This window comes from Girardinichthys multiradiatus, chromosome 17 (assembly GCF_021462225.1).
Source record: "Girardinichthys multiradiatus isolate DD_20200921_A chromosome 17, DD_fGirMul_XY1, whole genome shotgun sequence".
Taxonomy (NCBI): Eukaryota; Metazoa; Chordata; class Actinopteri; order Cyprinodontiformes; family Goodeidae; genus Girardinichthys; species Girardinichthys multiradiatus.
In genome coordinates this window covers 16,785,126-16,809,147 of record NC_061809.1, presented here as the reverse complement: position 1 = coordinate 16,809,147, position 24,022 = coordinate 16,785,126, and the positions used below count along the sequence as shown (strand labels likewise).

Here is a 24,022-nt window from a genome sequence, read left to right as displayed (position 1 = left end):
AAAAACTTTCATTCTGTTATATAACCTCTCAGGAATGTAAAGTAGTACCACTGTAGTGAATAAATGGAGACAGTATAAGACAGTATAATCTGGACAGGGGGTCAAGGTGGGGTGGGGGAGTGTCAGGGTCAGTGTCATTGTTTTATCTGCACACCCCAAACTATTTTACTGAGAGATGACATCTTATCAGAGGAATGTAGGGAATCTGGGAGGGATACAATGAAACCAGGGACCTGCCCCCTCATCAAACACACAGCATAAGAGGTTTACCACAAAGAGCCAAACGGGAGTTCCCTCACACATCCTATAAACCTACTGACTGAATGAGGCACACACAGCAGAACAGCCTGTGTAGTCAGGACGCAGACAAAAGCAAAAGCAGACTAAACACAAATAAAACGACACACAACAGATTTTCACATCCACCCACCCACACACAGTTGTCGATCAAGCAGCCTGTGTATGCACCCCAGGTCAATTTACGCTGATTCAGACAACTGGCAGTTGTCTATTTTAGACCGAGGTCACACACCTCCCATCCACATTTCAAAGCAGATGCACAGGTATATTAAACAAGCACTCAGGCGAGCCAGATATTTTATTAACAACTGTCATTTGATCTTATTTTAACAGTCAACAGCCATTTCCCGCTGAACAGGTTTGGCATTTACCACAATGTACATCAATGTTTTCCTGATTCCTGGTGATTCTTTTTGTTTTGACACGAGGTTGAGTCAACTGCACAAGAGAAAAGTAGAAACTTAAAGTACACTATGTAAAAATTACAGCCAAATATAGCATATATTGACAACTATTTGAAAAGAAATGCACTATAATAAAGTACATCAACTGTCACTCTACTCTCTGTTTGATGACGTAATGTTCATTTGCATTGCAATGTCCCTGGGCAAAAATAGGAGGAAACCCACACTGGGTCTGTTACTTTTATCCCTTTTTTAAAGATACTGTAGTACTGGGAAAGGAAAAACGTCACAGGCACTGAGTAAGGAGTACTTTCTAAAGGAAAGAAACAAAAGAGAAGAAGAACAAAAATTTCAAGGTAAGAGAAGCAAACGGCTCTGGCAACAACTCTCTCCAAAAAGGACAAGAAAAATAATTAAATGGGGAAAAAATAAAATAAGGAAAATATGCACAGTTAAACACAAGCACTGGGCCAGGAGTACCTTGAATGGAAAACAAGGAGAGTACAAAAAGTTTGAGGCAGTAATAGAACTATCAGTAACTTTATCCAGGGAAGAGATACAACTTTACAAAGCAGCATCAGGCAGGGTGTACTTTCTATGGAAGAAAGAAAAACAATTCAGAGCACACAATGTTAATGGCCACAATGACACTGTTCAGGAAGGTAACACAACATAGTGGCTCTAGATCAGGAGTACTTCCTATTTCATAAGAAAAAAAAACAATAAGCACAGTTTTAATGGCAGTCATTACTCTGCCAATGACTTCCTCAATAAAAGAGACACAGCTAAACATGGAAGAACTGGGCCTGGATTACGTTCTATAGCAAATAGACAAGGAAATCACACAAAGTTAAAGGCAGCAATAGATCTGATTCTCTACAGGAATGAGCCACAGTTAAACACAGAAACACTGGGCTATGTATACTTTCTATGGGATAGCTTAAGGGGTGACAATATCGCTGTCAATGATACAGTTCAGGAAAGAGACACAACTAAACATAGAAGCACTGGGTCCTTACTATATACTATGGAACAAAGAAAATTACTTAGAGCAAACAATGCTAATGGGTGCTACTGTCCCAACACCAAACAAATGTTACTTTTAATTTTAGGTAAACTCAAAGATGGAGGATGCTGTACATTTGATTATTGTTTTGGGCATCAGCAAAGACAAAAGAAAACTGCAATCATAAAAAATGCAGAAAGTTCAGATGAACAGATAAACAGTCAACTCCTTATTTCCATCAAACACCAGTGGCTTTAATTTATAGAGCCCAATCACCACAAATCCCATTTTTACAATCCTGTACCAACTAAATTCCTCTTTCACTGGAATAAGGAATAAGGATAATTCCCCAAGCAGAAACGGATGTTAAACTACCAGCGGGAAAAATTCCTTACTCATTAACAGAAATGCAACAGATAATGCACGCAAAAAGTTGGATGCAGTTTTGTATTTAGTTTGTTAGTAAAAACATGTTGACCTGGGTACATTAGGGATTTGTTTTTTTTTTTTTTAGATGTAACAGGTCACAAAATTTAAAGCAGAAAAAGTAAAGCATCCCTTACAACCGTTATCGCAGTTTCAGTCTCGCTCTACAACAGCAACAAGACATTTGAAGTGCAGGATATGACCTCTAAAGTTCCTGTGCAGTTTCAAAACTATATGCAGTTTCAGGAGATCCTGAGTCTGATCTGACATTTTTTCATTTCAAGCTAAAAAACAATGTGACCCAGTAGCCAATTTCTGATCTGCAGCTGTTAGCCAATCATGGCTCTGGATTTCCGGGAAGTGCTTACCTTCACAATGTCAGTATTGTTTAAAAATGCCCTGGCAACACACAGGCACCATAAGACTTCTCCGCTTTTCGCCAATCAAGCAAACACTTTCAGACAGAAATTTGGGTCGCAGTGGGCCTGTTCAGGTTTAGGCTGCATTTTAAGATAAAGTGCAGAATTTCATTTTTATTTTGATCTAAACCTAAATTAATATATATATTTATCAAAACTTTACTGGGATTTTAACTATTAGTCCAAAACCAAATAGTTAATAATTGTTAAGTGGAAGGAATATGATATATGCACCTTAACTCTGGAGGAGCTGCAAAAATCCACAGCTCAGGTATGAGCATCTATTGTGCTCCAGAAATATAGTCTTTATAGAAAAGTTGTGAAAACAAAGCTATTTTTGTAGGAAAGTAAAAAAAAAAAAAAGTTGCAGTTTTCCAAAAGCCATATAGGAAACAGAGCAGTCAACGGAAGAAGGTGCTCCAGTCACATGAGACCAACATTTAATTTTTTGGCCTTCTTACAAAATGACAAATAACACACAAGAAAAACCCAGAACAAACCATTCCCATGACGAAGCATGGTGATTGCAGCATTGTGCTTTGGGATGCTTTTATAAAGAAAGCAAAAGGAGTGGTTTATTTCAAAAAGTGTTTGTGTGTTAAAGGTAAGGTAAGGTATGTTTATTTATATGGCGCTTTTCAGCAACGAGACACTCAAAAACGACCTAGTCACTGTCCAAACCTAATCCAAATTAAGGATCTGTTATAAGACTTCAAAACTGCTGTTCATAAACCATAAAACTCCTGAACCTGATCTGACATAACCCCTGCAGCTTTAATTGCAGCAAAAAGTAGTTTTCAAAGCTTGGGTGGATTTATATTTATTTGTAAAAATATTTGACAACTTTTTATCAGTCTTTCGACTTGATAAATATGCTGCCTGGAAAGGTTCAAGGGGTCTGAATACTGTTTCAAAGGAACTGTAATAATTCATTGCCCAGATACATTATACAATGTATGAACTAAGCAGAGAAAGCTTCATATAAGACAGTAAGAAAAGCAGATTAAAAAGAGAAAGTAATGAGAAAAACAGGAATTGATCCAGACTGAGACAAAGGAAATATACACGAAGAACAGGCAGAAAGAAAGAACAGAAGACAGAAGAAAAAATGTCTCAAAGGAAGTCATTCAACATCTGCATGATGCATTCACTGTCCTCACATAACCCCTCACACACACACACACACACACACACACACACACACACACACACACAATGTTTTCAATTAAACCAAACTCTAATCATCAAAAATCATCACTGAACACACATTCTGTTATTCTGAGACACACAGACCACTTTCTGCTACATCTTTCATCTCCCACTATTTCAATCTCACAGCTCTTCTTTTGCAACATGACTTTATTTAGAAGGTGGCAAAACTCTTCAGCTTCTTCATCAAACTGGCATGCACAAGCGCACACACCTCTTCACAGTCGCAGCCAAACGTCTGTCAAAAGTTCTAGTTTTTTCACAAATAATGCCACACAAACTGAAGGGTAGGCCATTCGACCCTGAAATCGATACTAATGAAATTCCTGAAGGCAGAGTGGCCTGACCTTTCAGCTCAGCGTCAGGGGGAAACTCTGGTGTTTAAACACACACATCAACCAGAGGGTAATGTGAGTGAATGAAGACTGGGATGATTTACATTGGAGGAAGAGGAACATTCCCTTCTTTTTTTTTTTTTTTTGCAACTCACAGCTGGTTACTGACAGAACAAAAAAAAGCAATGAGAAAAAGCAGGATGTAATAAGTAAAAGCATCAAAATTGAAAAGAACTTAACCAAATTATCCAAAATCAGAGAAGTAAGACAAAAGGTGAGGATTTTAAATCTAAGAGGGTTGTAATAACTGTCAAGCATAGTGGTGGCAGAGGCATGTTGTGGGGCATGTTGCACTGTAAATTGTACTGACAGATTGCACACGGTGAATGGGATGATGAAGGACTACCTCCAAATTCTTCAACCTCACCTCAAACCGATCCATGGTTTAATTTCCCTTCGGGATTAATAAATGATTTTTTCATTTAAATTCCATCTTTGGCAGATATGGCTGTTCTAACAGGAAAATTATCCTAAACACACAATCTAGATTTATGCCAGGAAATAAAATGTAGCATAGCTTGTTAAAGTTATCGCTTATCTTGTTAAATCACGAAGAAACTGTGATTAACCATATTTTTGGAAAGCTTAGCTTAATTTCACTAGTCACACTGATTAATTTCAGACCTATAGAATCAAAAAATCTCCCAAACAGAACCTGTCCGACAACATAAAGTAGTACGAAAGAGATCAACAGGAAAGATATAACACCATAGGTTGAATACTGTTTTACAGGACTGTACTTTTCTGAGCCTGTACATCCTCTTCTTTTCTTTCACGTTCCCCGTATTCTAAAAAAACAAAAACAAAGTGGCATCCCATATAACCTCAGCCTAAGGCATTTGCCTTTTCAAGTCCGCTCTGTGGCCTCATACAAGCAAAAACATCCTTGCCGTGTGCGTTTTCACGCTCCAAGGCTAAGATGTGGAATGCTTTGTGTGCAAAACCTTCAGCTCCATTCTCTTTTTGACATCTACTCCTGAAAAATCTCCCTGATACCCTTCATTCCTGTAGTTTACGAGACAGAAAAGACACTCGCGCTGCTGGTTGAAACATAGCATTCAGTTGATTTTATTAGAGAAGAAAAACTGCAGTTTTAAGGTGTTTTTTCATCCAAGGTCTTGACCATATTGTGCCCTCAGCTCAATTGCGTTGTAATCTGAGGTTATGTAAATAAAAACATAATTGACTTGTAATAAACATTAGACGCTAATCCTTTGAAAGGTACAAGCCTTTTACAAACAGCGGGGCAGCTGTTTGAGGGTTTCCACCCTGAGAAAACACTCATCACGCTTTGGTCTTTCTTCTCAGGTTTATAAATTACTTCCAACAACCAATAACATTGCTTTAAAAGTCCAAAGAAAAGTACCCAAAATCTCGAAATCTTTAAAATCAACCACAAGTGATGTTTAGCCTTATAATTAAGGAGATGATCCCCAAATGTGAGCAGTATGTAAACATAAACCCACAACTAGAGCCAAATCCCAACTGTCCACACACACACACACACCTTCGTTTACATGCACATAAAAGGCATTTTCTCAGATCGTAAGAAGGAAGGGGAAGTTATTTGTAGCAGGCATTTAGAACATTTACAAGAATACATTTACAATGCGAACACAGTTTCCATTCCTTTATTATGCACGTCTGTGCGTTTTCAGTGAAGGCCGTTAGAGCAACTTCACAAACCTAACAGGCCAGGGCAGCCTTTGCTAGAGGTTTAGTTTTGCTGCAGTTTTGTCAGGGAAATTTGAACCTTTGAAAATCTCTAACACCTCGATTCTGCAGACCTGTCGTAATCTGAGCTGATTTATCCTTCACTGCATTATTTTATACATGTGTACTCATAAATAATTTCTGGATCAAAATATTCCCTAGTCATACTGCACTCCCTCCAACAGAAACCTATGACTTCAGACATGGTAGATGGTGGGCTTATCTTTTAAAAATATTACTTCTGGACAAGCGCTTTAAGTTAAACTAAAATGCTCACCACGTGACAGCACTTTATGGTACAACATAATAAGAAAAAGCATTGAGAAGGCTTCTTTTTACCAGAAAGAAAAACACTCCTTGGTAATTTCATTTCATTGAACCTCTTCAGTCCATTCCCCAGTCCCTGTAAATGCCCATATTAGGTTAACACGAATAATTGCCACCATGAGACATGGGTGATGCAGTCCTGGCAAAAGGTTAACACAAAAATCATCATGGGCATGAATGTTATAAGAATCTTAGGCTTTTAATGATTTATTTCAACAGCTTTTTTCTTCAGGATGGGGTGATTACACAACAGTGATTTTTAAGAGACTATTTATTTTAATATTTTCTTGTAATCCACACAGGGTCACAATTATACATTCAAGGTTGTTTATATGAAATTAATTTAATATTTTATTAAATAAGTTATTCAGATGTGGCATACAGCAGATTGTGAAAGCTGATGTATGAAAGCATGTGGTACAGATTTGTTAAAACAATTTACTCAAAAACAATTGGGTCGTATATTTGGGCTTGTGTATATAATTTTCAACCTTTATGAATCCCAGAAATGTTCTGAAGTCAGAAAATGCATGTTGGCTATGTAAAATTTTATGCCATGATAGGCCAGGAGAAGCGAATGTGTGCTCATGCTGGGCAATGACTTATCTGTGGTGTGCTTCTGTGGTTATAAAAGAAATCTTAGCATCTTCTAGAGCTGATGGGTCGGATGGTTATCTCTTTCCTTTCTGCAAATCTTCCTCATTTACCCAATTTCAAGTTTACTTCTCTCTTCCCATATCCATCACTCAGAGGCTTTCCCATTTTCATTCCAGCTGCCTTACAAAAACACACAAGACTCAATCAGTTTTTGTTTGTTTTATTTCACTGAGTCTTGTGCACTCGACCCTCTCTGCTGAACCGATGCTGAAACAACTATATTGCCATAGAGTAAAAGCACAAGAATCCCATTCACAGGTTTTTCTCTCCAATCTAATTCAAAGAAATTTACATTAGGCTTGGAAACTAAAGTAAACAGAAACATGATTTAAATCTCCTAAAATAAAACCCTTCAGGGATTATTTTCACCCCAGGTCACCTGTATCTGCCTTCTCTCTCCCATCCAAACTAACAAGGCCCATTTAGATAACCTCCTGGGTGACCTTCTTCCTCCTCACCACTGTCTATTCATCATCAGAGTTTGCTTAAAGCTTAAGCAGACTGTCAGCTCCTCTCCAGCTGTGTTTCCATCCATCTAAAAATTTTTACAGCAATAAAAGCAAACCTGGATAAGATCAAATGACGAGGGATGTTAAAAAGCCAACTACCTCAATCCAACTATCAATCAAAAACCCTAACACATGCTGGACTTAGAACAAATGCACATTCAGAAATTCAGTCAAAACTTGATGATCATATCTCTCAAAGATCTCCAGTTGCCATGCCAACCCAGAGAGGGAATGTGATTGGTTGAATGGTGGGTGCATGCGTACGCATGTAACTTTACTCTCAACTTTCTGTCACATGTCAGCAGTTGTTCTGTCATCTTTGACAGAGACACACTAAAGGGGATTAAAGGAGGGCAGTGTGGAAAACTTTGTTCCTGCATGCATTTACACAACTCACCACAAATTTCACTACTTAGGTTACACAAAGTATCATTAAGTCAAATTATACTTTTTAAAGTGCTGTACACCCTGTAATTCCTTTAGTTTTGCCTTATAGAAACTTGACCATTTGTTGTTTTCATCTTTTAAAGTTGTGTTATTGCAAAGCAAATAGTGGAGGATATAGCTAATCTACACCGGATCTTAGTTTAAGTTTAACTTAATATGGAGTTGATAATGAAATAAGAAATATGGGGAGAACTACATAATACAGCTCATACTTCTTAGCACATTGAAAGTTACTTTCCAGAACATACAGGTCCTTCTCAAAATATTAGCATATTGTGATAAAGTTCATTATTTTCCATAATGTAATGATGAAAATTTAACATTCATATATTTTAGATTCATTGCACACTAACTGAAATATTTCAGGTCTTTTATTGTCTTAATACGGATTATTTTGGCATACAGTTCATGAAAACCCAAAATTCCTATCTCACAAAATTAGCATATCATTAAAAGGGTCTCTAAACGAGCTATGAACCTAATCATCTGAATCAACGAGTTAACTCTAAACACCTGCAAAAGATTCCTGAGGCCTTTAAAACTCCCAGCCTGGTTCATCACTCAAAACCCCAATCATGGGTAAGACTGCCGACCTGACTGCTGTCCAGAAGGCCACTATTGACACCCTCAAGCAAGAGGGTAAGACACAGAAAGACATTTCTGAACGAATAGGCTGTTCCCAGAGTGCTGTATCAAGGCACCTCAGTGGCAAGTCTGTGGGAAGGAAAACGTGTGGCAGAAAACGCTGCACAACGAGAAGAGGTGACCGGACCCTGAGGAAGATTGTGGAGAAGGGCCGATTCCAGACCTTGGGGGACCTGCGGAAGCAGTGGACTGAGTCTGGAGTAGAAACATCCAGAGACACCGTGCACAGGCGTGTGCAGGAAATGGGCTACAGATGCCGCATTCCCCAGGTCAAGCCACTTTTGAACCAGAAACAGCGGCAGAAGCGCCTGACCTGGGCTACAGAGAAGCAGCACTGGACTGTTGCTCAGTGGTCCAAAGTACTTTTTTCGGATGAAAGCAAATTCTGCATGTCATTCAGTAATCAAGGTGCCAGAGTCTGGAGGAAGACTGGGGAGAAGGAAATGCCAAAATGCCAGAAGTCCAGTGTCAAGTACCCACAGTCAGTGATGGTCTGGGGTGCCGTGTCAGCTGCTGGTGTTGGTCCACTGTGTTTTATCAAGGGCAGGGTCAATGCAGCTAGCTATCAGGAGATTTTGGAGCACTTCATGCTTCCATCTGCTGAAAAGCTTTATGGAGATGAAGAATTCATTTTTCAGCACGACCTGGCACCTGCTCACAGTGCCAAAACCACTGGTAAATGGTTTACTGACCATGGTATCACTGTGCTCAATTGGCCTGCCAACTCTCCTGACCTGAACCCCATAGAGAATCTGTGGGATATTGTGAAGAGAACGTTGAGAGACTCAAGATCCAACACTCTGGATGAGCTAAAGGCTGCTATCGAAGCATCCTGGGCCTCCATAAGACCTCAGCAGTGCCACAGGCTGATTGCCTCCATGCCACGCTGCATTGAAGCAGTCATTTCTGCAAAAGGATTCCCGACCAAGTATTGAGTGCATAACTGTACATGATTATTTGAAGGTTGACGTTTTTTGTATGAAAAACACTTTTCTTTTATTGGTCGGATGAAATATGCTAATTTTGGGAGATAGGAATTTTGGGTTTTCATGAGCTGTATGCCACAATCATCCGTATTAAGACAATAAAAGACCTGAAATATTTCAGTTAGTGTGCAATGAATCTAAAATATATGAATGTTAAATTTTCATCATTACATTATGGAAAATAATGAACTTTATCACAATATGCTAATATTTTGAGGACCTGTATGTGGTACATTCAGTACTTCAGCAAAAACGTTCCTGGAAGTTAGTGGTTACTTTTCCAAAACTTAGTGATTAATTTCTAGAATTTACAAGGCACTTTCCAGAAAGATACCCAGTAAGCATGAGGAAAGTAACCTGTTAAACATCGCCTACAAAGCCTGCTTGCTGAAATTACTAGAGTAACTTCCAGGAAAGGAATTGGTAACTTCCAGGAAAATAACCAGTAATTTCCCAGGAAGCAATTGGTAAGTTCTGGAAAGTAACAGATAAATTCCAGAAATTTAATGGTTGGTTGGTCGGTGGGACAGATGCTCTAAGACCCGGAAGATAATCTCTTAGATCCAGAAAGTAATTTCTTAAATTGAAGAAGAGTGACCTGTAACTTCAGGAAAAGCACCTGGTAAATTCTACTAAAGTGCCCTTTAAGTTATTGGAAAGTGACCAGTAAGTTCCTTGAAAGTTCCAGGAAAGTACCTCATAAACACAGGAAAGTAATTTCTAAAAGCTGGAAAAGTAACCTCAAAGATATGGAGAAGTTACCCCTCGGGGCATGAAACTGAGCTACACTATATTGTCTAAAGTATTGGGTCACACCACAAAATCACTGAATTATAGAGTTCCAGTCACTTCCATGGCTACAGGTATATAAAGTTTGTTGTGGAGAAACTTGACGGTCCTGCACAGTCTTGACCTCAACCTTGCTGAACACCTTTGGGAAGAATTAGAGCGGAGGCTGCAACTATGGTTTACTCATCTAATTATGAATACACTCCTAAACCTTGAGGAAGATGTTTACAGAATAGGTGAAGTGGCTCCCATTGCTCAATAACTTAATGATAACACAGAGAAGGCGACATCAGTTATTACTTCCGTAAGCAGTGTGCTGCTGTGTGACGTCTACATTCTCCTTCTGTGCATATGGGTCGTTTTGGGGTCGTGAACCGTTCAGACTGGAGTCTGATGGCTGTCGCATTTTAATAAATTAATAGTTTGAACAACTACTCCAAAAAAAAAAAAAAAGATTTCAGCAAAATTACTTAAGCTTTATGATCTGCTCCAGTCGTTTAATGTGTTTTCAATGTTTCTCTCTTTCCTTTCTGCAAAACGTCCCCATTTACCCAATTTCAAGTTTACTTTTCTCTTCCCAATATCCACCACTCAGATGCTTTCCCATTTTCAGACCAACTGCTTCACAAAAACACACAAAACTCAATCAGTTCTTGTTTGTTTTATTTCATTAAAACTGTGCACATATATTTATATTATATTGTAGATATGTTTATACTGTTTAATTTGTACTGTATTGCACCGACTACGCCAAAACAAATTCCTTGTATGTCCAAAAACGTACTTGGCAATAAAGCTTTTCTGATTCTGATTCCGATTCAGTCTTGTGCACTCGCCCCCCCCTCTCTGCCGAACCCCCTCTTGCTGAAAAAGGGTTGAAGGGGTGCTGGTGCCTATCTCCGGTAATCTACAGATGAGAGGCAGGGTACACCCTGGACAGGTTGCCAGTCCATCACAGGGCAACACAGAGACACACAGGACAAACAACCATGCAACATCCATTCATACCAAAGTGCAACTGAGAGAGACCAATTGACCTAATAGTCATGTTTTTGGACTGTAGGAGAAAGCCGGAGTACCCGGAGGGAACTCACAACATGCACTGGGAGAACATGCTACCAACTGAGCCACCGTGCAGTTCTCTTTTATTATGTCTTTTCTGGCAATTTTTGGTATTCAGCAAGTAATTTTTGCCAACTTTCTTTAATGAATCCCAAAAACCCAATTTCTGTCTGAAAATACTTAAAATCTACAAAATTAAGCAGTCAGAATCAAAAAACTTTGTAAGATGTTCAAAAAGACAACTTTACAAAATTACAAAGTTAAGCTCCTTTAAAAGGAAAACAAACAGGTCAGCCCAAGACTATATAGAGACGTATTATACACAACATTGTAAAGAATTGGCAGGTTTCCATATTTTCCCAAATAACCGACACACATAGAGAAGGAAAATGAGAGTTGTGTGACAGAAAAGCTCAGCCAAGGGTGAACATTTGTTTTCTGACAAACAAACCACCATCTCCTTGACGCAAGGCATCAGGCAAAGCTCATCTGAGCCCCTGGGATTCAGAAAGACTCGAGGAGAATCTTGTGATGGAGATGACAGCAAAACAAGCACATGCTCCCCACAAAAAACAAGAAAATCAAAACTTAGTAAACAGCAATCTTCTGACTGTTTCTGGTTTAATTAACAATCTGTAATGTAGATTGAAAGTGCATGTGCTTATTAAGAAATGACAAAGGCAAACTCCCTGGTATAACCCAAAAGCTTTGTTTCAATCCTATGTTTGTTTCCTTGGCATAGCAACAAGCAGTTCCACGTGAGTCCATGTCAGTGTGTTTACTTTCTCCTGTGAAAACCTCAACTCAGTCCGAGTGTCATATGACTGGTAGACACTGTTATTCTGCATCTTGGACTGCTGATCACACCTTCTAAACAAAAGCTAAGAACTCAAAATTTGCTCACTGACTCCCTTCCTTGTTGCATCTAATAATCTAAACACCACGCACGGACATGTTTGCTTTCCACACATCAAGCCTTACTTTGTCTTTGGTACAAATGCTTTTGAAGGATTTGCTTAAGGACGATATGATGAAGCAACATTGTTGTGTGACAAAGCGCAGGCCGCCCTGCCTTGTGTTCAACACATACTGTTCCTCTTTACCTGCATGCAGCAAAAGAACAAGACTGACAGGTGCCCAGATGCTTATGAGCTGCGTGTCTTCAACGGGGTTTTTGAAGATGTCAAGCATGTTTTGGTGAATTTTTACTGACACACTCATGAGTACCTCAAAGCCACAAACGCACAACCTTTTAAAACGCAACCCGTAATCGTGGTTGTGCGTTGCACCTCAAGATCCGTTCACCGACATAAAAAATCAACTATCTGCAGCAAAGACTATGGGAGGACATCCTCCAAACCACGAGTAAGACAAACAGAAGCATTTCAGCTGCAGCACTGAGGAAGAGATGCAGTAATTTTGCTAACAGACCTTTCAAAACATAGCAGACAAAAAACTAAATATTTTAATTTAATGCAGCATCTTTCAGCGTTTTGCAAAAATATCCATGCTTCTTCAACCTTTTTATATGTCACATTATAACCACAAAATGAGACTTCGCTGATAAACTAAAAGAAGGCAGCTTGTAATTATAAAGTGGAGGCATTCACATTCTCTGACTCTTTGTAGGAGTCTTTCACTGAAATTAAAGCTTCAGGTTGACTGGGGCTTGTCTCAGCCAGAGTGCATTTAAATTAGTTTTAGTTTACTAAAATATGAAGTCTTTTGGGCCTTAAAAGAACAGATAGAAATATTAGATAAAACTGAATTAAAGGTAGGTTTTACCAAGAGGCAGATTAACATGCTATTTGAAAACAACCTATTCAGTTTTGGTTTCAAGATCCTAAAAAAAAAAAATATATGCACTGTATATAAAGATAAAGTCTCATTGGTTAATTTTCCAATTTGTCCCACATTTTCCACTCGACTAAAATGGACCTGATTAGACTGGAGCTCACTTCCAGCAAACTAGTCTTGTTTGTACTGGTGGACAAAAAATGTCATCATTCTATGAGTTTTTATATAGTTTGGAAAAAAAGGAATTGCAGGAACCAACGACTGAAATATTTTATCAACAAAATTATTCACCATTGTTCTTTGCAAACAGCCAAAATGAATAAAAGGTGTCTGTAGACATTATTGTACAAGTCTTGCCACAGATCCTACAATTGACATTGGTCTGGAGCTTAAGGTTTAGGGTTGTTCTCCAACTGGAAGGTGAGCATTCATCCCAAGTCTTAATTCTTCTGCAGCCGGACAGGTCTCCCTCCAGGACTGACCTGTATTTTGCCTCACACATCTTCCCATCAAATCTGGCCAGCTTCTCTGTCCCTGCTGAATAAAAGCATCCCCCACAGCATGAAGCCACCATCACTGTGGGAAGGGTTTATCCAAGGTGTTAGTTTTCCACCACAGCCCTACTTTAGACTTCCCCACAACTTTATCCTTGACCTGTCTGGTGTACTCTCAGTCTTTAAGAAGCTGTTTTGAAGCTATTTACTGATTAGATTACTTCTGAGGGCAATTAGTTTTGCAGAATTTTATTAAGGGGTATATTATGATTTTCATTTGTAATAACATTTTTTAAACCATTCGTCCTTTTCATTTCTTTGGGTTGGTCTATCACATAAAATTCCAATGAAATACATAGAATCGTGTGGTTGTTATGTCACAAAGCGTGAAAAGCTTTTGCGAGTCATCATAACACTGGTCCCTTTGAAGCTCATCAATAACGCTGAAAAATTAAAACTGCTTTGACCAAGATGTCTGATCTCCACCATTTATCTGTTGTTATCAGACTGATCTCTCATCATAAACAAAAGTAGAGTTTCCGACTTAAAAAAAAGCAACAGTGACAGTTTTAAGTCAAGCCTTACCTGCAGCTCACACCATGCCACTTCTACCGTAGTCTCCGTATCGAGTCCCTTGTACACAGTCTTGAAAGACCCTCTTCCTATCTCAATGTCGAATTTCAGGAAGCGTCCATCCGGCGAAGTCCCCACAGCTTTCGTCTCAGCCTCCTCTATATCCTCCTGCACTCGTTTCTCAGCCTCTCTCTGCTCTGCTCGTGCTTTTGCTTGCCCCCTCTCTTCCTCTGTCTCCCGGTCCTTCTCCTCAGTAGGACTGCTAATGCTCCCCTCAAGTGCGCGTTCGTCTACCTTTTCATCCTTTGACTCCCGTTGTGCTTCCTGAATCCCTCGGGGACACAACGTGACATCAGCCTGTTTGCCTACCTTTCTGTCCGTAATATCCAATACTGTTGGGACAGGTTCTTTTATTGGCCCCTCTGCACCATAATTACTTTTGGGAACAGCCACAGTGATAACATTTAGATCTAAATCTCCCTCAGCATGCTGTACGTGCCCTTGTGTAACCATCAAACCAAGGCCGGAGTAAGGCTGAAGGCCAGTACTTTGCAGAAAAGACCCTCCTGAGTTCTTCTCGCCGTCAGGCTCTTGTTCATCTGGTCTAAAGCTCTGCGGGGACAAGAACAGGGGGGTTCCTTCACAGTCTGGGGGTGAGGTGAGAAGCACGGCCGCTTTGCTGGGAAGGTCCAAAGCTGTGGCGTTTGAGTCACAAATAACACTGCGGCGGAAGAAACGGTGCTCAGCTGTTTTGGAGTCCCTCTCCATGGTGTGGCGCCGACGCCGCACCTCAGGCTGCTCACCGATCTTCTCCACAAGGTGCGAGTCTGAACTGGCAGGGCTGTTCACATTCTTGTGGGGGGTTTGAGGTGACTGGCAGGGGGAGTCAGAGGGTGCAGGAGGAATCGGGGCGAGGAATTTTACTGCTTTGCTGCTGATCTCTGACATTCTTCTGCAGGCCTCAAACCACAAAAAAAGAAAATGTAAATATAAATAAGGACTTGTGTAAGAAGTGAGGAATTACACAAAGCTACCTGTGTAAACTTCAGAACTCAACTTGAAAGATCCTCAAAAACAGCAAAGGCAACTGGTTGTATCAGAAAACTGAACACAGCAACCCTTGTTCAGTGTAAACGTTTGTAAGGACTTATCAACTCTGCTTCCTCTCTGCAACGTCAGCCGTTTTAACAAGACAAGCTACAGTTCCTATAGGGCCCTTCCTTACAGGGCTGAGGGCGGCCCCAGGTAAGAAGAGGGGGCTTAAAGACTGGGGAGGAGGGGGACGATAGGTAGTCCAAGAGGGAGCGTGGCCAGCGCTGCAATGAGGTGTAAATGGTCAAATCAAGTCCAGAAGCCATCCTGCTGCCGACATCCAGACAAGGCCGACCACAACATAGGACTGGAGACTGATCAGATGCTGAGGGCCACAGAGGAATCTCTTTGAAGGTTCAATGGCAGGTTGTAACAAGGTTACTGTTGTGGAGAGGTAGCTGGCCCGTCTGGTATGGCCTGGCCCGGCTTGGTCTGCTGGAGTCTTTGTCACTAAAAGTAAAAAAAAAAACACAAGAAAAGTTAACGTGTATAATTATTTTTGCACATACAATTCAGAATTAATGAGTCCTATTTGATTGATTTCTTCACTATTTACTGATCTAAATAGAAGCACTTTACAGAATTATTGGCACCCCCAGGAAATACATGCAAGAATGTCCCTAGATACAGGTCCTTCTCAAAATATTAGCATATTGTGATAAAGTTCATTATTTTCCATAATGTAATGTTGAAAATTTAATATTCATATATTTTAGATTCATTGCACACTAACTGAAATATTTCAGGTCTTTTATTGTCTTAATACGGATGATTTTGGCATACAGCTCATGAAAACCCAAAATTCCTATCTCACAAAATTAGCATATCATTAAAAGGGTCTCTAAACGAGCTATGAACCTAATCATCTGAATCAACGAGTTAACTCTAAACACCTGCAAAAGATTCCTGAGGCCTTTAAAACTCCCAGCCTGGTTCATCACTCAAAACTCCAATCATGGGTAAGACTGCCGACCTGACTGCTGTCCAGAAGGCCACTATTGACACCCTCAAGCAAGAGGCTAAGACACAGAAAGAAATTTCTGAACGAATAGGCTGTTCCCAGAGTGCTGTATCAAGGCACCTCAGTGGGAAGTCTGTGGGAAGGAAAAAGTGTGGCAGAAACGCTGCACAACGAGAAGAGGTGACCGGACTCTGAGGAAGATTGTGGAGAAGGGCCGATTCCAGACCTTGGGGGACCTGCGGAAGCAGTGGACTGAGTCTGGAGTAGAAACATCCAGAGCCACCGTGCACAGGCGTGTGCAGGAAATGGGCTACAGGTGCCGCATTCCCCAGGTCAAGCCACTTTTGAACCAGAAACAGCGTCAGAAGCGCCTGACCTGGGCTACAGAGAAGCAGCACTGGACTGTTGTTCAGTGGTCCAAAGTACTTTTTTCGGATGAAAGCAAATTCTGCATGTCATTCGGAAATCAAGGTGCCAGAGACCGGAGGAAGACTGGGGAGAAGGAAATGCCAAAATGCCAGAAGTCCAGTGTCAAGTACCCACAGTCAGTGATGGTCTGGGGTGCCGTGTCAGCTGCTGGTGTTGGTCCACTGTGTTTTATCAAGGGCAGGGTCAATGCAGCTAGCTATCAGGAGATTTTGGAGCACTTCATGCTTCCATCTGCTGAAAAGCTTTATGGAGATGAAGATTTCAATTTTCAGCACGACCTGGCACCTGCTCACAGTGCCAAAACCACTGGTAAATGGTTTACTGACCATGGTATCACTGTGCTCAATTGGCCTGCCAACTCTCCTGACCTGAACCCCATAGAGAATCTGTGGGATATTGTGAAGAGAACGTTGAGAGACTCAAGACCCAACACTCTGAATGAGCTAAAGGCCGCTATCGAAGCATCCTGGGCCTCCATAAGACCTCAGCAGTGCCACAGGCTGATTGCCTCCATGCCACGCCGCATTGAAGCAGTCATTTCTGCAAAAGGATTCCCGACCAAGTATTGAGTGCATAACTGTACATGATTATGTGAAGGTTGACGTTTTTTGTAATAAAAACACTTTTCTTTTATAGGTCGGATGAAATATGCTAATTTTGTGAGATAGGAATTTTGGGTTTTCATGAGCTGTATGCCAAAATCATCCGTATTAAGACAATAAAAGACCTGAAATATTTCAGTTAGTGTGCAATGAATCTAAAATATATGAATATTAAATTTTCAACATTACATTATAGAAAATAATGAACTTTATCACAATATGCTAATATTTTGAGAAGGACCTGTACATTTGAGTCATGCAGATTAAGAGACCCAAAGCTTTCTAACATTAAGCTTTGGTTATTTTCGTCCCCTTTACCGTCCTCCTGACTGTGCATGAGAGAAAAGCTCGCAGCATCAGAGATCTACCATGCTCAACAGCACACCTTAAGGTACTTTTCCATACATTAAGCCTCAAAGTTTCCCACCAGATCCACCTGGAGTGTTTGTTACAGAAAAGGTCATACTCAGTCTCATCTGACCAAAACACTTGTTACAGTTAAAGTCCCAGTACAGCTGTGCAAACTACCTGTTTATGTTTTTGATGGTAGGACAGAAAAGTATTTTTTCCTAACATGCTCCCCAGACGATTGGCATGTAGTTCGCATGTATTGGTTGCTAAGGAACCCTAGACAAACATGGGCACATTTCTGTGAGAAGCTATTTTCTTGTAGAAGTTTCCAGACTTACTCGAATGGCATTTTCTCTTATCTTTCCCATTTTGAAGAATGGCTAAAAGAAATAGGCCACTTTGTCATGTCGTATTTATGCTCCACCGAAACAGGAATAGATGCATTTATTTTAAGGCATGTTACGCATATTTAACCAGAGTTGCCAAAAAAGAGTGAGGAAGAATTTTACCCACAGCCAAAATAATCGTTTTTGTGATCTTGTCAGACCACAAAAAAATATTTCTTTCACACTTTGTACAAATTATTTGGTTGCTAAACACAGCCAATTATAACAGAAAGCAGTACATTATTTTTACAGAGGGACTTGAAATCAATAAAACTAGGCAATCAGGAAATTTGAGAAGTATGATAGTGTGGGTCATCATGTAGGAAGATGATTTGCATCCCAGGTGCCTCTGTACTGTTAGTGCATTAGACTGATGTAGCTAGTGTGTGCCTAATTGCTCCATGTTCTAAATTTAGCCCACAGACACAGCAGCGGCCTGACTGACCTCAGGGTTAGGCTAGCCTGTAGCAATTCAGCAGCTTAACATAAGAGGGGGGGGGGGGCTCGAAGTGACATGGAGAGAAGGACTGTACAGATACTAGCTGAACTAGTGAGGACAGCGCCCTCGATATATTACTCAGCATTCTGAATTACAGGCAGCGCGAGGGGTAAGGGAATATGCTTACTGAATTTGCTGGTAGCCTTACAAAACAGCTTTCAGATAACTTCTGCTCTAATCATCACTGGCACAGAGGTACAGCAGCTGTTTTCCTTTTGCGATGATGGAGCTGTGAACATATTTTCTATCACTCATCTGAGGGGTTTTTTTCCCAGTCAAACCAGTCTTCGATAAATCAGAGGTTTCATCAACGCTGAATAAAATGTGTCAGTAAATTAACAACTTGACAAACCACTCTCTTATTACCGTTCCAGCTGGTGTGGTGATATTTTATGTTGTAAAGAATGCAAAAAAGCCACAAGTATTTCCTATCTTGCAGAACTAAATCTAAAACATCCAAGGTAATTTTCCGTTCATAAGACCATCAAGGCTACATCATATCTTTCAGCTTAAAGGTCCGCAGTAGGTGTATGCTTGAGGGCAGCATGTCCAATCAGCTTGTTTGTGCAGCCATGTGTGCTGTTCAGTTACATGTGTAATGGACAGGTTTTAAAATTAGCGTGGCATAATACAGCAGATTGCGCAGGCCGCCCTTGAGGTTAAGAGAGGTAATTTATTCAACCAGATGTCTCAAGTCCCAGGTGCTGCACTGTCTGCCCCTGTGAATGCCTCCCACAATGAAGAGGTGAGGTAATCCCTCAGAAGGAGATGACACGGACTGAATGAACGGACAATTAAAGAATGAGAGCGCTGTTCTGACCAAAGCATATTACTGGGCAAGTTTCGTCTAAATCACAAAACACAACCGCAGCAGCGTAGCACTCTCTGAGTGGACAACTGCTCTCCTGGTGCCTGATTCATGTGTGCATCGCGGGCGAACAGCAGAGCAGCTTCTGGGATCCTGCCCGCTGTCTGATTTGGGACAATGTTAGACCTGAATCCTTAAGTATTCACAACCTAAAACATATGACATCATATTACCACAAGGACCTCCGGTAACAAAGACTTTGTTGTTTTAATTTGCAGATATTTAACAGGAACTAAGGAGAAGATAGGGGTGTTTGTTACCTGTATCAATGTATATCAAGGTTTTAAAGTTTCCATTTAAAAACCAGTAACTTTCTTTCAGACTATGGTTTAAAGCCCTTTTAGTTAGATGGCAGAAAGCAATGCCCGAGTAGTCAGTAAAAGTGTCCGACTATACCATTACAACTGTTTTTAGTAAATAATAACTTAAAGACTTAAACAATCATTTGATTTTTTTCAGTATTTGACCTGGCAGTCACCAAGCTGATCAAGGGAAAATTATTCCAAACTCTGTGAGGCAGGCGTTTTGAATCAAAAGGAAAATGTCAGAATTACAAGATCGGATTCATTTATGTATTAAACCATATGCCCCCAAACATTATCTGTCTGTAATAAACTTAGAAACAGAGTCCATGCTGCTGGTTGATGTGTTTATAGGCCTACCACTCTCACTGATTGATTTATTAAATGCAGCAAAACTAAGATTAAAGATTAAAAATCTTGTTATTTAATCATTTAATGTAGGATTCAAATCTACTACCTCTATCAAAGAAACAGCAAAACATTGTTTTCCTTTTCGTGTGTTATAGTCATCAGGCACAAAAACAAACAATGCAACCCAAAATCATAAGTGGCAAGCCAGACCTCAAAGAAAAACGAAAATCGGTATGCGGCCAGGAGATGCTGGATCAGTGCATTTATCAAAACTATGTCCTTTTAATACCTTTACATCAGCCACACTGACATACTAGATGCTAATAAGCAGTGAAATACATCATGAAAGCTGGCCTCCAGCAAACTGAAAAGAGATTTGTTGGCAGAATCAAGATGCAAGGAGCCCAAGTCAACAGTGGAACGAGCATTTACAGAGAGAACCTCATGAACGAAACATGCACCTCATGGCAAACTAACCTGGGAAACTGCATACGTGTTTTTGCATGCATTAGTATTAAAGAGTCCAGCTGACTTGGATCCAGTTGATAATTGTGCTGGAAGTGATGCAGAGCTCAGAGCAGCCCTGCGGGATTCACTGCTGCCTGTTGAGGAACTCACAAACCAGGCTATCCTGCCAACTGTATCTCACAGACTAAAACAAGACGTGAACAGTGACTAGTTCCGGCTTTAATAAAACTAAATGAACCATTACCTATCACATTGGTGTTGGTTGTGCTGGCACCGTTCAAGTCTGAAGGTAAAAACTTGAATAACCAAGCCTTTACTGAACTCCTCTGCAGTGGGAATTCTCTTCGGCACTCAGCACAAATGTCGGTACGGTGCGTCACATTAAAGCCACAGTTGGTTGCAGAATTAAAAGCGCACAAAGATGGGAAAAATTACAGAAACATGAACCCCGTTTTAAAAGAGCTCCCTGCCAGCGGTGCGCGCAGCAAGCTGAAGCCGACAAACAGACACCTCCCACCGCGCAGAGATGCCAAGTTTGCTCACCAATGTAGTGGCGGCTCTGGTACTACTTTACTGTCTGTCTCTTTTGGGGTTGTCTGCGTTCGGGTCCGGACCAAAAAAAAAAAAAAAAAAAAAAACACAGCTTCACTCAAAGATGCAAAACCACAATCTGCATGGAAGTCCGGTCCGCTTCTGCAACCGTTTTGCTCCTTGAGGCATGTGGGATGCGATAAATCCGCTGTGACGATCTGATATTCCCCGTTTTAAAGCTGTTACTCAGCGGCTCAGTCTGCTCTGGGGTCCTCTCCAGTGATGACTCGTCAAGGCAATGGTTGGGCTTTCACACAGCGGAGACGCATCAAGTTCAGACTGTCCAGCCGGAGGGTAGCGGAAACGCGTCTGCCTTTCAAAATAAAACAGCACAATTTAAAATTAGAACCTCCTGAAAAAAATGACATTTTTATTTATCATGGGAAGAAATACGATTGTTTCAGAAAATACAGCCTTTAAGAAGTGGGTTCCTTTAAAAATATTGAAGTACAACAAGATTTGTCTTTATATTAAACATATAAATGTAACATACATGTAAAAATCTTAAAATACTAATCATAAATTATACCAGTAAACAAAAAAACATATTACTACAAAAATAAAACTGCGTTTGTAAACAGCAGAAACTAACAGGAGAAATTATAACGTTATAAAAAATTGCGGGTACGATATCAACAAAGGGGATGAACGCAACTAATGCTAGGAATTCAATTTTGAATACCCAAAGCGGAAGTAGTGTTTGTCACAACGAAATTAATGACGACGTGCTTTTCAACACCGCCACTTGGGACTCAAATATGCCGTTTTACGTATCAGACTCCAATTTTTTATTTTATTTCATTATAAGACACTCTATTGTTTGCATCTTGTTTTATTTTTGCATTTTTATTCTTTACAGTAATCAAAAAGTATGAACCTTTCAAACGAAACACAAAATGCGTTTGATAGAAGGAATCCTCACATTTTATTACTTCTAATGAGAGTAATCCTCTAATAAAACAATTTTAAAAAATTGTGTTCAAATTATTTTAACGATAAATTAGTGGCCTCAGATCTTTAGATTATCATTTTTTTATTTCATACATAAGATTTTCATTTGTTTGACAGAACAGTTTTATTCTAAGAGAGCCACTTTGTATGCGTTCATTCCTTCCTACACTGATGCATGGTGTTTTCCCAAAACCACTAGAAAAAATGTGCACTGACCTGTTGGTTTTAAAATACGACCCGATTTTGCATGTCATTCTCCAATATTGCGTAGATTCAACAGATGTTTATTGTTTGCAGAAGAATGATTTGCTCAGTTTTGCAGAAAATGATAAAGTATCTTATCTTACAGCCCAGTCCAGCACAGGCTGAGTAAGCAGGGACCCGAACTTGGTCCTGACCTTGTTCTTCCGGGTCCTCACATAAAAACAACTGGACTCATTCCTGAACTGCTGGGATATTAGCAGTTTAGGAAGAGTCCGATTGTTTAACTGAAGGGCAAATCATTCAGTCCGCTCCGGCTTCCGGACCTGAAAAACGAGAAGGACGTGCACAATTTGTGATAGATGTTGACTTAGTGTTCCTTTTCATTCGCTGGGTACATACATGCTGTACATCCTGCACCTTCCTTAAGGCGCGAAAGCTATACTGTGTGGGATTGCACAACAGCAGTAAAGCATGCTCGGACTCAAACAAACTGGGAATTATATAGAATGAACCCATGGAATGTAGGCCCATACACAACATGTACTACAACCACATAATCCATGAGTGTATACTTTTAACTACAACTCTGTGTAACCTTCTTACTGTGTGGTATTCTGTCATAGCCTTGTTATATGTGGTTAACGTAACAAAATACAGATAAAATAAAAACTATGATTTTAAACCTAAATGTGCGTGAGTGAGTTTAACATCTTGAAATTTTGACCCCCTGAGAACGGCAAGACTTTTCTGCATCTCTTTACTCGGCTCACTTTAGATAGGCCCTGAAAACTGCAGCAATAATAGCTCTTTTAGATCCCTCAATAAAACTTAATTACAGGTCGTATAAGGAAGATCATCAAAAAGGCAGTTCATCTGTACTTCTTTTTGATAAAATGTAACCTCTTCAGGGCATTACGGTCAGATTTGTGACCACTCCACACCATTGGTAAAAGTTTTAATTAGCTCACATCTTTAGGGAGATGCATCTAAATTTTCTGTGCTGGTATGTCAGTGCTGCATTTGACACAACTTATGATAACAAACCGATTGAACATGGACGGTCGCTGTAATTATTTGTGAAGGGGACATGAAGTTATTAATATTCATATTTTTAAACATGCAGTTGATTGGCATGTTGTATAAAACTAGATTAAGAATAAACAAAGGAAAATTCACCCCTAAAATCGTTGATTGTAATAAATTGTGTCACATACATTTCATTATCTCAGCCATAGCAGAGAGTTTAAAAACAGGATGATGCATATATGAAACAGCTGAATAAGGAATCTGTCTCTAAAATATTTACATATGTAGGTAAAATTAAATACAGAAAAACCCCTTAAATACACCAGAATGTAGGGAATGGCATCTACTTCATTAATTATCTGGGAGTAGACAACCCACCTAGCCCGCATTACAAATGCTTCTCACACCCCTGCGATTGAAAGAAAGGAGGCGGTTGTAATTGCCTCATACTGTGCTGGATTGTTTTAGGGATACTTTAATTGGCCAAGTATCTAATCCAGAGGTGTCCAAACCTTTTGTCATGTGAGCAAAGAAAGGGGGAGACATTCGGCAAAGGTTACCGGCTCCGGGACTCGAACTCCGGACAGCTGCATTGAGGACTATAGCCATGGCACATGGTCGCGCGCTTAACCCCTACACCACCAGCGCGCCGTGCCCAGGTTCCCGGACCAGAATTAAACAAGGTTAGGCAGCTTTTCTATGCTCTAGAACTCCCTGAAAACCTGAGGTGTGCAGAAACTGTTGGTTCATTTACATTAGGACAGAAAATATTACTGTTTACTG

The 24,022-nt window shown here is 40.1% G+C and overlaps 1 protein-coding gene across 1 annotated transcript in view; it reads right to left on the bottom strand.

The window, feature by feature from the left end:
* The window catches only part of wnk1b (WNK lysine deficient protein kinase 1b), a 113,716-nt gene extending 92,444 nt beyond the window's left edge, over nucleotides 1-21,272 (bottom strand). The window contains exons 1-2 of the mRNA XM_047389067.1: nucleotides 20,712-21,272; nucleotides 14,171-15,700 (exon numbers count right to left, since the gene is read on the bottom strand). Of these exons, the coding sequence (XP_047245023.1) occupies nucleotides 14,171-15,106 (936 nt within the window). The 5' untranslated portion in view covers nucleotides 15,107-15,700; nucleotides 20,712-21,272. The remainder of the gene's footprint in view (nucleotides 1-14,170; nucleotides 15,701-20,711) is intronic.
* Nucleotides 21,273-24,022: the final 2,750 nt, after the last annotated feature.